General features: G+C 47.3%; 1 protein-coding gene across 8 annotated transcripts in view; it reads left to right on the top strand.

Moving 5' to 3' along the window:
- The window catches only part of OSBPL3 (oxysterol binding protein like 3), a 138617-nt gene extending 132809 nt beyond the window's left edge, over nt 1-5808 (top strand). For all 8 annotated transcript variants that reach the window (XM_074268698.1, XM_074268697.1, XM_074268696.1 and 5 more), the window contains 3 exons: nt 1776-1902; nt 2450-2572; nt 4053-5808. In XM_074268698.1, the coding sequence (XP_074124799.1) occupies nt 1776-1902; nt 2450-2572; nt 4053-4149 (347 nt within the window). In that variant the 3' untranslated portion in view covers nt 4150-5808. The remainder of the gene's footprint in view (nt 1-1775; nt 1903-2449; nt 2573-4052) is intronic.
- Nucleotides 5809-13039: the final 7231 nt, after the last annotated feature.

The following is a 13039-nucleotide window of genomic DNA, read 5'->3' as shown; positions in this document are numbered from 1 at the left end:
TGGGCAGCTCCCTTCCCCTGTTTCAGCCTCAGTTTCCTCATCTGTAAAATGGGAATAGTAATCCTTATACTGATTTCATTCTAGGCTTGTGATGAAATAGTCCAGGAAATTGGTGAATTCAAGAATTCAGATTCTAAATGTAAATAACGTAAATCTTAGTTCCCACTCAGGAATGTCACAACGGAAAGATGACTGACTGAATTTGGAACCAAAAAGGACCTAAGTTTGAATCAGGGTCTTATGACCTCTCCTGTTTCCTCAGTTTCCTCAGCTGTAAAATGAGGAAATTGGACTTGAGACCCTCTGATGCCATCTCTGTAAAGGGCCATATATCACTGTTAGCTATAATCCGTATTGTTGCTGTTGTTATTCTCCTGACCCACCGGCACTCTGGAATCTAGCTCCGAAAACTGGTGCTCTGACCTCCAGCCACCGGCCAGAGGGCATCCAGCTCCTTTGTGTCTAATGCTTAAACTGGGACGGGGCCACGGTCTGACCTCTGCCTGGAGGAGTATCCATTTGGTGACTGGGGGAAGGGCGGGTGGTCAGGGTCCGGTCCCTTTTCTTCACTTACTCCTGGGGTCATCTGAGTGTGGGGCAGAAATATATGTGAAGCTAACGGAGGGATTAGCTGCTCTAGTCCCTTGGTTGAAGATTTACCGAGCCCCGGTGCTGCTAGATCTCAATGGAGATGGCCCCTCCGCCAGCACTCCTAGCCCAAGCTCCTTCTGGTTCCCACATTCTCCACTCTGTAAATCTTCCCAGGAGGATCTTCCCACTCCGCCGGCCCACCCGTGGCTCCTCTGATTCACTGCCCTCCCTGCCTCTTGTGATCAGATTGTATCACCAAGTCCGGGGACCAAGAACTGCTTTCATTTTTCCCTGTGCTTCTAATAGCTAGCATTCGCATACTAGTTTAGATTTATTAAGCATTTTACAAATATTATTTTATTTCACAAGCACCCTGGGAGGCCGGAGTTATTATCACTAATCTCATTTCATAGATGTGGAAACGGAGGCCGACTTGCATAGAGTCATCCCACTAGCAAATATCTGAGGTGTGGTCAGGTCTTCCTCGCTTCTAGGCCCAGCACACCCTGCACTGCATCACATAGCTTCCCCTTCTGCTCTAGGGCCCGAAGGGACCTCAGAGGCCATTCAGGGCATCCTCCCCATTTAACAGATGAGGAAACAGGCCCAGGACGGGGGAGGGCCGTGTTCACGCCAAAGCTGCAGCCCCCTGAAGCCCACCACACCACATGGGCTAACTCCAGGTGTGAAAAGAGCGAAAACCAGATCTGACAGATTTCAAAGCTCTAAAATGCACACTGGGGAGTATCTGCAGAGTGAGAATCGGGGAAAAACAAGCACTGAATTTTTTAAAAAGCAGGTTTCTTCTAGCAATACGATTCAGGAGAACTTAATAAGTCAGAGTGAAGCCCAGTGGAGCTGCAGAAATGGGAGGCTGGTCTTTGCGCTCTGCCTCCCCAATTTCAGTTTTAAGTGAGTGTCTAGACGGCTGACCGAGGAGAGGATGTGAGGGTGGCAGAGCTGGGGGGGGTGCAGATGGCAGCAAAGCAAACAGGGATGAGAGGAAGGCAGGAGAAGGGGACGTGTCCTGGTGCCTTCTGCCAGAATGTTTTCATAGATGGGGAGCAAAATGATGCTGAGGTCAGAGAGGACGGGTAAGTGGTGAGGGAAAGAGCACGGGGGAAATGAACAGAGACTGGGAGGAGTGGGAGGCGAGCACCAGTTATCGGTGTGCTTCTTCGCAGACCCCATGCCCAAAGGGCATGAGCAGTATTATGGCTTCACCCAGTTTGCCCTGGAACTGAATGAGCTGGATCCACTGACCAAACCATACCTCCCCTCCACGGACACGCGTTTCCGGCCAGACCAAAGGTAAAGTTCTCCAGCTTCCCCCACCCTCTAAGCAGTGGGCACAAAATGCCATCCCCAGTGCCTGGGGGGGAGGTAAGTCTCTTAACCACTCTGTGCCTTGGTGTTTTATCTATAAAACGGGTATAATCATATCTTCCCTCCTTAACTCACAAGGAAAAGATTAAAATTATCTTTAACTTTATTTCCAGCTTAAGATTTATGGTCCCATGTACCCCTAAATCAGTATTCTTGCCACTACTCTTAACTTGCTAATTTATTTATACTGTAAATCAGGACATTTTGGGAAGTGCAGGTAAGCATATGGGTTCAAGCAATTTAGTGCAATGCTGCAATAAAGCTCCTTGTTCCAGGTTCATGTCCGGCTCTCACTCAGAGCTGTCCCTCAGAGCCTTTACTTCCCCATCAGTAAGATGGGGCTAATGCTGCTTGAGCTCTCTCTTCCTTTAATCCCTCCCTGAGTAGTGGTGCAAACACCAAGACACTGGGGACACACATATGAGCCACTCGTGATTTAGGACATTTCTGAACAATGGTCCTCTCTGTCTAGGTTTTTAGAAGAAGGGAACATAGAAGAAGCAGAGACACACAAGCAAAGGATCGAGCAGATGCAGAGGGAGCGGCGCCGGGTCATGGAAGAGAATAACCTGGAGCATCAGCCTCGGTTTTTCAGGTATGCTCGTCACCCCTTGGGGTGACATGGAGACTGTGGCACTGATGGAGGTACTGGGAACAGAGGGAGGGTCTGGGACTGGAACAGGTCTGGCTGTGGTCTACAGATCTCCCAGGTGAGGAAACTCCCATGACCCATGCAGAACAGCCATTTCTCAGCCACTGAGCTGCCTCGTGCTCTGAGAGGGGAAATGGGCCGCCCAGTCGTAAGACTTGAGCCCGTGTTCCCCGCTTCAAGAGCAGCTCTCTCTATACTGCAATCATTGGGCTGAGATATGCCGATTAAACCCGATCCCGGCCCTCAAGGGGTAATGACATGGATGCGTTGTCATTTGGCTCACCCGAAACCCTAATTCTTCAGAAGTTTTCACATTCCAAAGCATTTTCGGGAGGATTTCCGTGTTAAGAAGATGGAACTTTGCACAAGGGAGTAGCTGAGAATTACCAAAGCTCTTTGATGCTTTCCAAATGTAATACACCCAGTTGCCAAGTATTTGAAGTTCCTCTTATGCTTCAGGCCTGGAAGGAGCCCCAGGAGCACAAGCACAAAGACCGAGACAATCCTTGTTTACAAGGAGCCAGGCGCAGTTAAGCATACAGGGCGTCCTCGTGCTGCCGTGATAAGCTCTCCCGGCTTCATTAACTGCGTGATAATTAAGTGCCAGATAATTGGGGAGGGTGGGCCCCAGCCATTGGGGAGACCCGAAAAGGCTTCATGCACAAGAAGGGACTGGAGTTTGGTTTGAAGGAAGAGGGAGATTTCATGAGATTATATTCCACGCCTGGGGAAGGCTGGGTAAAGTTGCTGAGGGAAAGGTAGAAATTAATGTCTGACCAACGGACTGGACTATTGGGTTAGATCACAAAGGGGTAGATGGGGGGCAGTGATGTCCAGTGAGACTGGAAAAATGAGGCTGGGGCCAGGTGGGAAGAGCTTTAAAAGTGAAATTGAGGAGTTTATATTTGATCCTAGGACACTAGGCAGCTGGGTGGTACAGTGGGTAGAGCGCTGAACTGGAGTCAGGAAGACCTGAGTGTCACGTACAGCCTGGGATATTTAATGGCTGTGTGACTTTTGAGCAAGTTACCTAACCCTGATCTCTCCGTTTCCTTATCTGTGAAATGAACTGGAGAAGGAAATGGCCAAGCACTCCAGTATCTTTACCAAGAAAACCCCATATGGGCTCATGGAGAGTCAGACGTGACTGAAATCATTGACCACAAAAAAAGGGGCACCAGGAGCCACTGGGGTTAATGGGAAAAGGGAGTGATGTAGTCAGAAAAATGAAGACAGATCAGTCAGCCATTCAGCAAATTCAGCAATGTCTTTACTTTTACTAGTCCAGTGGAGGAGAGTCGTGGCCAGTATTATGAAAGTTCAACCAATCAGAAAGTACCTGTATTCTTTGAGATCTCAGGCGAGGAGATTTCCCAGAGAATCCCTCAGATGCTCATTCAAGAAACCGTTTGTTGTTGGGCAGGAAATCCAGTGACGACTCGTGGGTGAGCAACGGCACTTACCTGGACCTTCGAAAAGACCACGGCTTTTCCAAACTCGATAATCCTGCCCTGTGGTGAAAGAAGTTCATCTGCTCTCGTCCTCTGCTGGTTGCTTTCTGAGACAATGCATACTTAGCTATATATGAATATATGTACATGTATTTATAAGACACCATCTAGAATGATGCATTTGTGCTTAACCTAGACTTGTAAGTATATAAGTATCTATTTTCCTCAATGGATTTCTTTACAACTCCAATTGTTACCATGATTGTTTGTATGAATGTAGAACACCTTGATTTCTTTTTATATAGAAACTATTTAATAAAATGAAATCCTGAATGTTAGAGGCTTGGGGAGAGGAGAAGGAGAGAAGCTTTAACACTAATTTTCCAAAGGCTTCACAGACATTCAGATTAAATTGATGCCTTATTGAATCATGTTGAAGGGGAAAAAAAAGAATATCTCCCAGATATGTTGGGGAGCAGGAAGAGGGGCCCCCACTTGATGAGCTGCCCAAGTTTAATTTGGTAGCTCAGCAATTTTTGGCCTCAGACTGCTGGAGAATTGCTCACGCTGGGCGATTCTGCGGATTCTCTTCCTTTTATTTTCTCAGGTGGGAGGGTAGGGCTGTGAGATGAAAAGAAATCTTATTTTTGTTTAATATGGGTTTAGAACCTCCTGGAAGAGGTTGTCCAGTTGCCTTACATGCACAATCGTACCCTGTTGTTCAAGCATTAGGAAAGAAAATCCCCGTGCCCAGTATTTTGGATCGATGGCTCAAAGTAGCCACTTGGGGAAGCTGCCCTGAAGGAGAACAGAACCTTTGGCTAGGACTGAAAGCAGCCCCTGCTTTTCTGTCCTCCTGTGACCCTCCCCTGCAACCTATTCAGCAACATCTTAGCGTTCGACAAAACAATTTGAAATCCACCATGTGTTTGTATCCACAACCTTACTGGTTTCTACGAACTTGAAACAGACAACAGGGGAACTTTTTAAGAAAAAAAAAACAAAAAAACTTGGCAAATTTACCTAATTGTTTTAAATAACTGATGTGTTTTTTCTTAAATACTATTTTGGTATTTTCTACCTCTTCTAAGTACCATATTTTAGATCTTGTACAAAATGTTTGACCATCTGCCTTATTAAGCCCCAAATGATGGGATCTCCGCTCTTCCTTTGAACTCTCCGTTCTGTTTTGACGACTCTCTCGGCGTCCCGCAGTATTGGGCTGCGTCCCGTCCGACGCTCTCTCCCATTCGCTTCCCTCCCGTCCAGTGTCCCTACTTCACGAACTTGGCAGCTGCCTAAGAGAAAGCACAGATTCAAACCACAGGGAGAGGCAGTTTGCCTTTTGTACCGCTGAGTGATTCCAAATCACAGTCCTATGCTATCACGTGCAATAAAGGAAATGCATGACCAAACATTCGCCTGAAAGATATTAGGATCGGGGCCTAATTAATGCATAAACTTTCTATCCTGGTGCACAAGCCAGTGCTGTGGAAGCTCAAATAAGGATGTAAGGGAAAGAAAGAAAGAAAAGAAAATGTCTAACAGGTTTGAAAGTGGACAAGCTTTTGACCCGCTGGGAACAGTGAGAAAAAAGGCAGAAGCCTTGTGGACCATTAAGCTGTAGGACAATGGTACGATTTGTATGGAATGGGCCGGGCTCTTCTGGGGCAAAGGACTGTCCAAACTGTCCACTGAGCTTTCCGACAATAAAATCCTCCTTCAGTATCAGAGTCTCTCGTTCTCGTGTTTGCAGACAAGCAGATCAGCCTCCTTTCCATTCAAAGCCGGCATCCGTTGGCCCTGGGCTGATGTCACCTTTAGCCACACACAGTTCGGGCACAGTCCGGGCTGCTCCCAGGGAGACTCGGGCTGGCTTTCCTAGTGGGAATGCTAGTTGAGTGTGATGAGGGTGATTGTGCTTCCAGTGACTCTTGGGGGACATGGGTTCAAATCTCATCTGTGCCGTCCACCCTCTGGATAGTCTGGGGCAAGTCCGGGTTTCATTGTTCTCACCACTGAAGATGCAATTATCCTGGTTAATTCTTACGGTCCCTTTTTTGCTCCAAAGCTGATCCCTAGGTCTTTCCCTATTTGACTGTGAACTTCCTAGAACTGTATTTTGCCTCTTTTTCCATCCTCAGGTGCATCATAGATGCTAACAAATGCTGATCGATTGATTACTCTTCATGTTCTAGAAATTGATAAGCATCTGTCAGTTTAATGCGTTCTGGGGTACAGTGAAAGGGAAAAGGACCCCCAACTCTCAAAGAGCACCTAGTCAAGGGTGGGAGGAGGGGAACATCATGCTAACAACCGTGAGCAGACACACACTAAATGGGAAAGAAGGCACTACTGGTAACGTGAAGGGAGCCTCCTTTCAGGACTGGGTTTCTTTTAAAACTTAGGGCTACGGGAAGACGGGCACCTCGGGACACTGTTGGGGGAGCTGGGAAGTGGTCCAGCCATTCTGGAACTGTGCCCAGAAATGCACTAATTCCTGTTTATCCATTGACCCAGCTATACCACTGCGAGGTCTACGATGCAAAAAAAGATCAGAAAACACCATAGCTTTCCTTTTCTGTGGACAGGAGTCCCCTCCTTTCAGAGCTCATAAATACTAAGGAAATCGGCCCCATTGCCACATTATTTGAGATCTGGATGGGCACTGAATTCCCAAATGGCCCATAGAGAGAGACATTACGTGTGGACATTATGTGCATTGGGAATTGGTCCTTGGGAAAACTGGTCCCAGGGGCAGGACTAGGTGCCTTCCCTGTGTTGTAGCTGGCTGGTGCCCCCTGCTGGTCATTTTCAATTTGAATGACCAAAAACCAACCTGGCAAATAATGTTTTCAGTTGTCTCTGTCACAGCGTTAGCTCCCTCCCTCCCCCCAAAAGCAAGGGCAGAACCCACCTAGAAAGCCCACCAAGGACATGGGATTGGGTGAGATCAGAAGTCTGCTTTAACTCGGATTTACCAGGGAGCTTTGAGATCGTCTAATTCAGAGATGGAAGGCCCCTTGTTGGGTGGAGATTTTCCTTTGGGGATTGGGTGGACGAGAGGGCTTCCGAAATTCTGTGATTCTGCCTCATTTTACAGATGAGGAAAACGAGACCCACAGAGATGAAGGAGCTTCCCAGAAGGCAACACACAACTAGTAAATTCTCCCTGCCTCCTGTCCTTAGTGGCGTCGGGCTTTCCCTATTCTTGCTGCTATTGATCCTAGGAGATGGGCATAGTATTTTGGCTGCCCATGATCTACCTGGAAAGGTGCATTCCCAGCCAGCAGGGTGGTCTAGTGGTCAGCTGAATTCTGAAAGCCCCTGCCAAGAAAGAGGACCCGGTCCCATAGCGGTACCCCAACGGGTCCTACAAATCTCTTGCTCCCTGCAGGACCCTGGGCGCCGCCAGAATGCTAAGTAGAAAGGAAAGCTAGCGGGTCAAGTCAAGGACCACGTTTAAGGTTATTCCAAGGTCACCACTTCTTTCCCCACCTGGGTTTAACTCCTTCCTTTCCCCCCCACCCCCATGAAGAGCTCTGCATTTCTCTTCCTCCACCAAACACTGACCGCGTTCCACAGGTTCCATGTTTCCATATTGTCCATATGTGTCCAGAGGGTCTCAAACAAACGCTGAGAGACAGACGATCCGACACGAGTGTCAGTTGGACCCTTGGAACTCCTCACGAACACGTTGGCACCTCGAGCCTTCCAGCTGTTGTGGGATAGCCTGGTGCTTCTGATTCTGAGGGAAAGCAGTAACAAGTCATTCTGATAACCTTGGGGCTGATGGTTCCCGGGTATTGGCGTTGAACTTATTTGAAATGTCTTTAATTTTGATCCTGACATCTGCAGGCTCTATTTTTCCCCTACCAGCTGGGTTTGATTTGCATCCTCCGTACATTTATCTGCTATTCAGCACCGGCTTTGATTTCTCTGCGTTGGCAATATGTGTCGCCCGGCCTCCGTGAGTGATGATGAGGGCCAAAATGCCAACCGTCAGGCGATCGTTCGGTTTAGGGCACTGCAGCGTTTGGAGGCTGCGGCGTCATTTGTTTTATTCGTAGCAGTTTCCTTCCCCTGAACCCAGCTCCCTTAGAGGGCACCACTTTTATGGTTACTTGTGCTATGCCTTTTATATTTGTTTAAAAGCCAGATCATGCTGCCTTAAGAGCGGAATAATACCCCGAGGATCTCGCATGAATGTGCAAGGAACTCTCTTTATGGAGCCAGTTTATCACTGAATAAATGGCATGAGAAAGGGCTGTCCTAGGTCCGAATTCCCTCTGTTCACATGGGTTTGAGGGGCACAGAGAGGAGCACAGATTGGCTCACTACAAATTGGAGTAAGACTCTCGCCTTATTTTGCCCGCTCTCGCACCCCGGGCTGTGTTCAACAAGACAAACCCATTTCACAGCTGGCATGGAGGATCCCCTCCCATCTCTAAGTCAGCTCTTTCCCCTCATCCTCCAAGCCACAAATCTACCTCTTTTGAGCCCTCCAGAGACCAATCGTTTCCTCTTCTTAGAAATCTTCCCCGATTAACTAAACCTGGTTCTAGGAGCTGGTGGGTACAGAAAGGCTTTAACGCTGTCTCTTTTACAGACATAATTGTGGTATTAATAGTCACTAAATATTAAGCACCTGCTGTGTCGGGCACTATGCTAAATTCAAAGAGGGAAAAGAGCTCCCTCAGGAGCTGAGAATCTGATCAGGGAAGACAACATGCTAAAGGGGTGTGTGTGTGTGTGTGTGTGTGTGTGTGTGTGTGTGTGTGTGTGTGTGTGTGTGTTTGTGTGTGTGTGTGTGTGTGTGAGAGAGAGAGAGAGAGAGAGAGAGAGAGAGAGACAGAGACAGAGACAGAGAGAGAGACCCAGAGACAGAGAGACAGAGAGAGAGAGAGAGAGAGAAAGAGAGAGAGAAAGAAGAGAAGAGAAGAGAAGAGAAGAGAAGAGAAGAGAAGAGAAGAGAAGAGAAGAGAAGAGAAGAGAAGAGAAACAGTGAGAGAGATTGAGAGATGCAAGGCCTGACTATAAATAAAGGGTCTTTTGTTTGAATTAAGCATCCCAGAACTTGGTAGAGAGAGTGGGGAGTTGGGCCTGGGATTTCCTTCATGTGGAGAGCTCCTGGTATGGAGACTTCCTCCACCGGGCCCCATGGTTTGGCATTGGTCATTCTAGTTGACCAAGCATTTCCTGAGCCCTTAAGACCACCAGGACCTCGTGGTGGTTCAGACTTCGTCTAAGTCAGAAATGGGGGAAATGGGACAGACGGCAGCCAAGGCCGAGCAGCAGGGCCGAGGGCAGGCACACCACGGTGTCTGGGCTGGACATTCGGGGTCATCCATTCCGACCCTGCGGGTCAGCAAAATACAGACAGGGGAGGCAAGTGACTGTCAGGATCACGTGCCTTTGGAAGTGGCAGGAATAAGACTGGTCCCCTTTTGTCTAATCATTTCCCAATCTCGTCCTGTCCTTTCTTGCCCCTAAGCATTTGCCCATTCCTAGAGGTCCTCCCTCTTTATCTGCTCCTATTGAAATTCTCTTATTCCCAGGGCCAGCTTGGAGGCCATCCAAGACATCATTAAGCTTCCTCCCCTGGCCTGGCGTACCTGAAAATTGGTCCCTCCATCATCGTCTTCCTTTTTAAAAAAACGAAAACGAAAATAGTTTAGCTCTCATCAATGTAGCTGTTTTTACTAAAACAGGTTAGCAAAGAGTCTTCCTGTTCCAGTCTTAAAGAGCTACTCAGCGCACCAAGGCCTTAAGCAGCTTGCTAGGGATCATGCTCTTGAGGCAGGACTTGAACCCAGAGCTGTGAGACCAGCTGTCTACCCATCATTCCTCTCTTCCCGTTTGTCTGTGTCCCTCTCCCTTTGTCACATTCTACTTTATATTCCACGAATGGGAGTGTGTTTTATTCCCCCATTAACCCGTGACCTCCCTGGGGCAGGAGCTGCTCCTTTTGGCAGCTCTCTGGGAGCTGATCACTGTTTGCCGGGGTGTTTTGTGGGGCAATAAGGTGTAGCTGGACACAAAGCTGCTGGGCCCACGGGGCCTGGGAAGTAGAGGGATCCCCGACCATTGGGAGCCAGGTGATGGACGCGCCCTCCCTGGCCCGGGCACGTCTCCGGCAGCAGCCACCCTCCCCATCACGATTCCCCTTTTTTGGCACCTGCAGAAAGGATCAGCCGCAGGGTGCTCGTCCCCTGCCGGGGGAGGGGGCCGCCTTATTTCAGAAATCGATAATTCGACCTTTCCCCCCACTGCCTGCCCGATTCTTCCTGGGGGAGTGTTCTCAGGTCCCCACACGAGGCGGTGTGGGCAAGCAGAGGGAGCGTACCCAGGACTCAGTCTCAGCTCTGCCCTCTCCCCAGGGGCTGCGCCAGTTCTCCAGGCCTTGGATTGTTCCTCTGGAAAATGCGGCCTCCATCTTCCTCTGGCAAATTCAGTTAAAAGCCCCGGGCTGTCAGCAGCAGCTGTGGACGTGGGCAGCCGGGGTGACTGCCTATTCCCGGTGCCTGAGGAGAGCTGGGAACGTGCTGACTACAGGAAGACAATTCCACTGTCAGCTAGGTAGTCTTTCCAATCCTCTTAGAGGGATATTTTAAGCAGACTTCAGGCACTTAGCTTTTCAACTCAAATGAATTTATCATGTTCTCTGCAATAGGCAGCTTATAATTTATACGGTACCAGGCCTGCGTTCAAATCCAGCCTCAGATGCTTCCTAGCTGTGGGACTTTGAGCAAGTCACTTAGCCCCTGTCTACCTCAGTTTCTCTAACTGTAATTTGAGGATACCCGGAAAGATTGTGGTGAGATTTTTACATTTAAGGGTTCTGATGAAGGCCTCATTTCTAAAATACAGAGAGAATTGACCCAAATTTATAAGAATCCAAAACACTCTCCAATTGATAAATGGTCAAAGGATATGAACAACTTTCAGATGAAGAAATTGAAACCATTTCTAGGCATATGAAAAAGTGCTTCAAATCACTAATGATCGGAGAAATGCAAGTTAAAACAGTTCTGAGGTACCACTACCCACCTTGCAGATTGGCCAAGATGACAGGAAAAGATGATGAAATGTTGAGGGGATGTGGGAAAACTAGGACACTGATACATTGTTGGTGGAGCTGTGAACAAATCCAACCATTTTGGAGAGCAATTTGGACTATGCCCATATCTATATGCTACCAAACTCTGCATCCTCTTTGATCCAGTAGTGTCTCTACTGGGCTTATTTCCCAAAGAGATTTTAAAGAAGGGAAAGAGAACCTGTATGTGCAAGAATGTTTGTGGCAAAATGTTTGTGGCAGCCCTTTTTGTAGTGGCCAGAAACTGGAAAATGAATGGATGCCCATCAGTTGGAGAATGGCTGAGTAAGTTGTGGTACATGAATATTATGGAATATTTTTCTGTAAAAAATGATTGGAAGGATGATTTCAGAGAGATCTGGGGAGACTCACATGAACTGATGCTGAGTGAAATGAGCAGAACCAGGAGATCATTGTACCCGGCAACAAGAAGACTCTACGATGATCAATTCTGATGGACGTGGCTCTTTCTCACAATGAGATGGTCCAAGCCAGTTTCAATGACCTCGTGAGGAAGAGAGCCATCGGCCCAGAGAGAAAATTGTGGGAACTGAGGGTGGACCACAACACAGCATTTTCGCTCTTTTTGTTGTTTACTCGCATTTTCTTTCTCATTTTTTCCTTTTTGATTTGATATTTCTTGTGCAGCAAAATAATTGTATAAATATGTATATATACATTGGATTTAACATATATTTCTACCTGCCATCTAGGGGAGGGAGTGAGGAAAGTGGGGGGGGGGAATTGGAACACAAGATTTTCAAGGGTTAATGTTGAAGAATTATCATCGTATGTTTGGAAAAATAAAAAGCTTTAATTAAAACATTTTTTTAGATTGTTGTGAATATTAAATGAGATAATATTTGTAACGTGTTTAGCACAGTGCCTGGAAGGACAGCTGGGTGGTACAGTGGATATGGTACCAGGCCTGGGTTCGGGAAGGCCGAGTTCATAGGTGACCTCAGACACTTTCTAGCTGTGTGGCAGTTCCCTTACCCATGTTTGCTTTAGTCTCCTCCCTAAATGGAGACATAACGAGTCAGACATGACGTGACTAAAACAGGTGGACAACTGGAACATGGCAGGTGCCATACAAATACTACTTATTGTTATTATTATGAATGATAATCCATATTATAGTAATAGGGGAAAGCTGATGGCCGGGGGTGGCTATAGAGCGGCACACTGGACCATCCTGCAGCCCTGTCCCCGGCACCTGCCTATTTCTCCTTGTACGCGTGTTACAAAGTAAGAGCTCATATTCCTACAGCCCAAGCAACCCATATCATAGGCCTTGTGTCCTTTAAGCCTCACACTCACTCGGGGAGGCAGGAGCTAGTATTATCCCTAGTTTACAGAGGAGGGAACTGAGGCAGAGCCGAGTGATCTGCCCAGAATCACAGAGCTAGTAAGTGTCTGAGGCAGAATTTGAATCCAAATTTTCCTGACTCAAGTCAAAATTGACAAGCATTTATTAAGTAGCAGTACAAAAAAACAAACAAACAAACAAACAAAAAAGGAAAAGACAACTGCTTCTTTTCTAAAGGATTTTACATATTGTTTAACATATATTGGATTACTTGCCAACTGAGGGGATGGGGGAAAAGGAAGGGAAAAAATAGAACAGAGGTTTTAATGTTGATAATTATCCATGTATATATTTTGAAAATAAAAAGGTTTAATTAAAAAAAAAAAGTGGGGGGGTTTACATTCTATTGGAGGAGACAACATGTCTTGGAGGAAATTCTAGCACCTGAAGGAGACCAAAGGCCTCAAATAGAAAATGGCGCTAGCACTGGGTCCCCACCAGAGGCTACAAAGAATCAGTAGGGAAGGAGGAGCTGGGAAGACAGAAAAATG

Source organism: Sminthopsis crassicaudata, chromosome 5 (genome assembly GCF_048593235.1).
Source record: "Sminthopsis crassicaudata isolate SCR6 chromosome 5, ASM4859323v1, whole genome shotgun sequence".
Lineage (NCBI taxonomy): Eukaryota > Metazoa > Chordata > Mammalia > Dasyuromorphia > Dasyuridae > Sminthopsis > Sminthopsis crassicaudata.
This window is presented reverse-complemented; position numbering and strand designations above follow the sequence as displayed.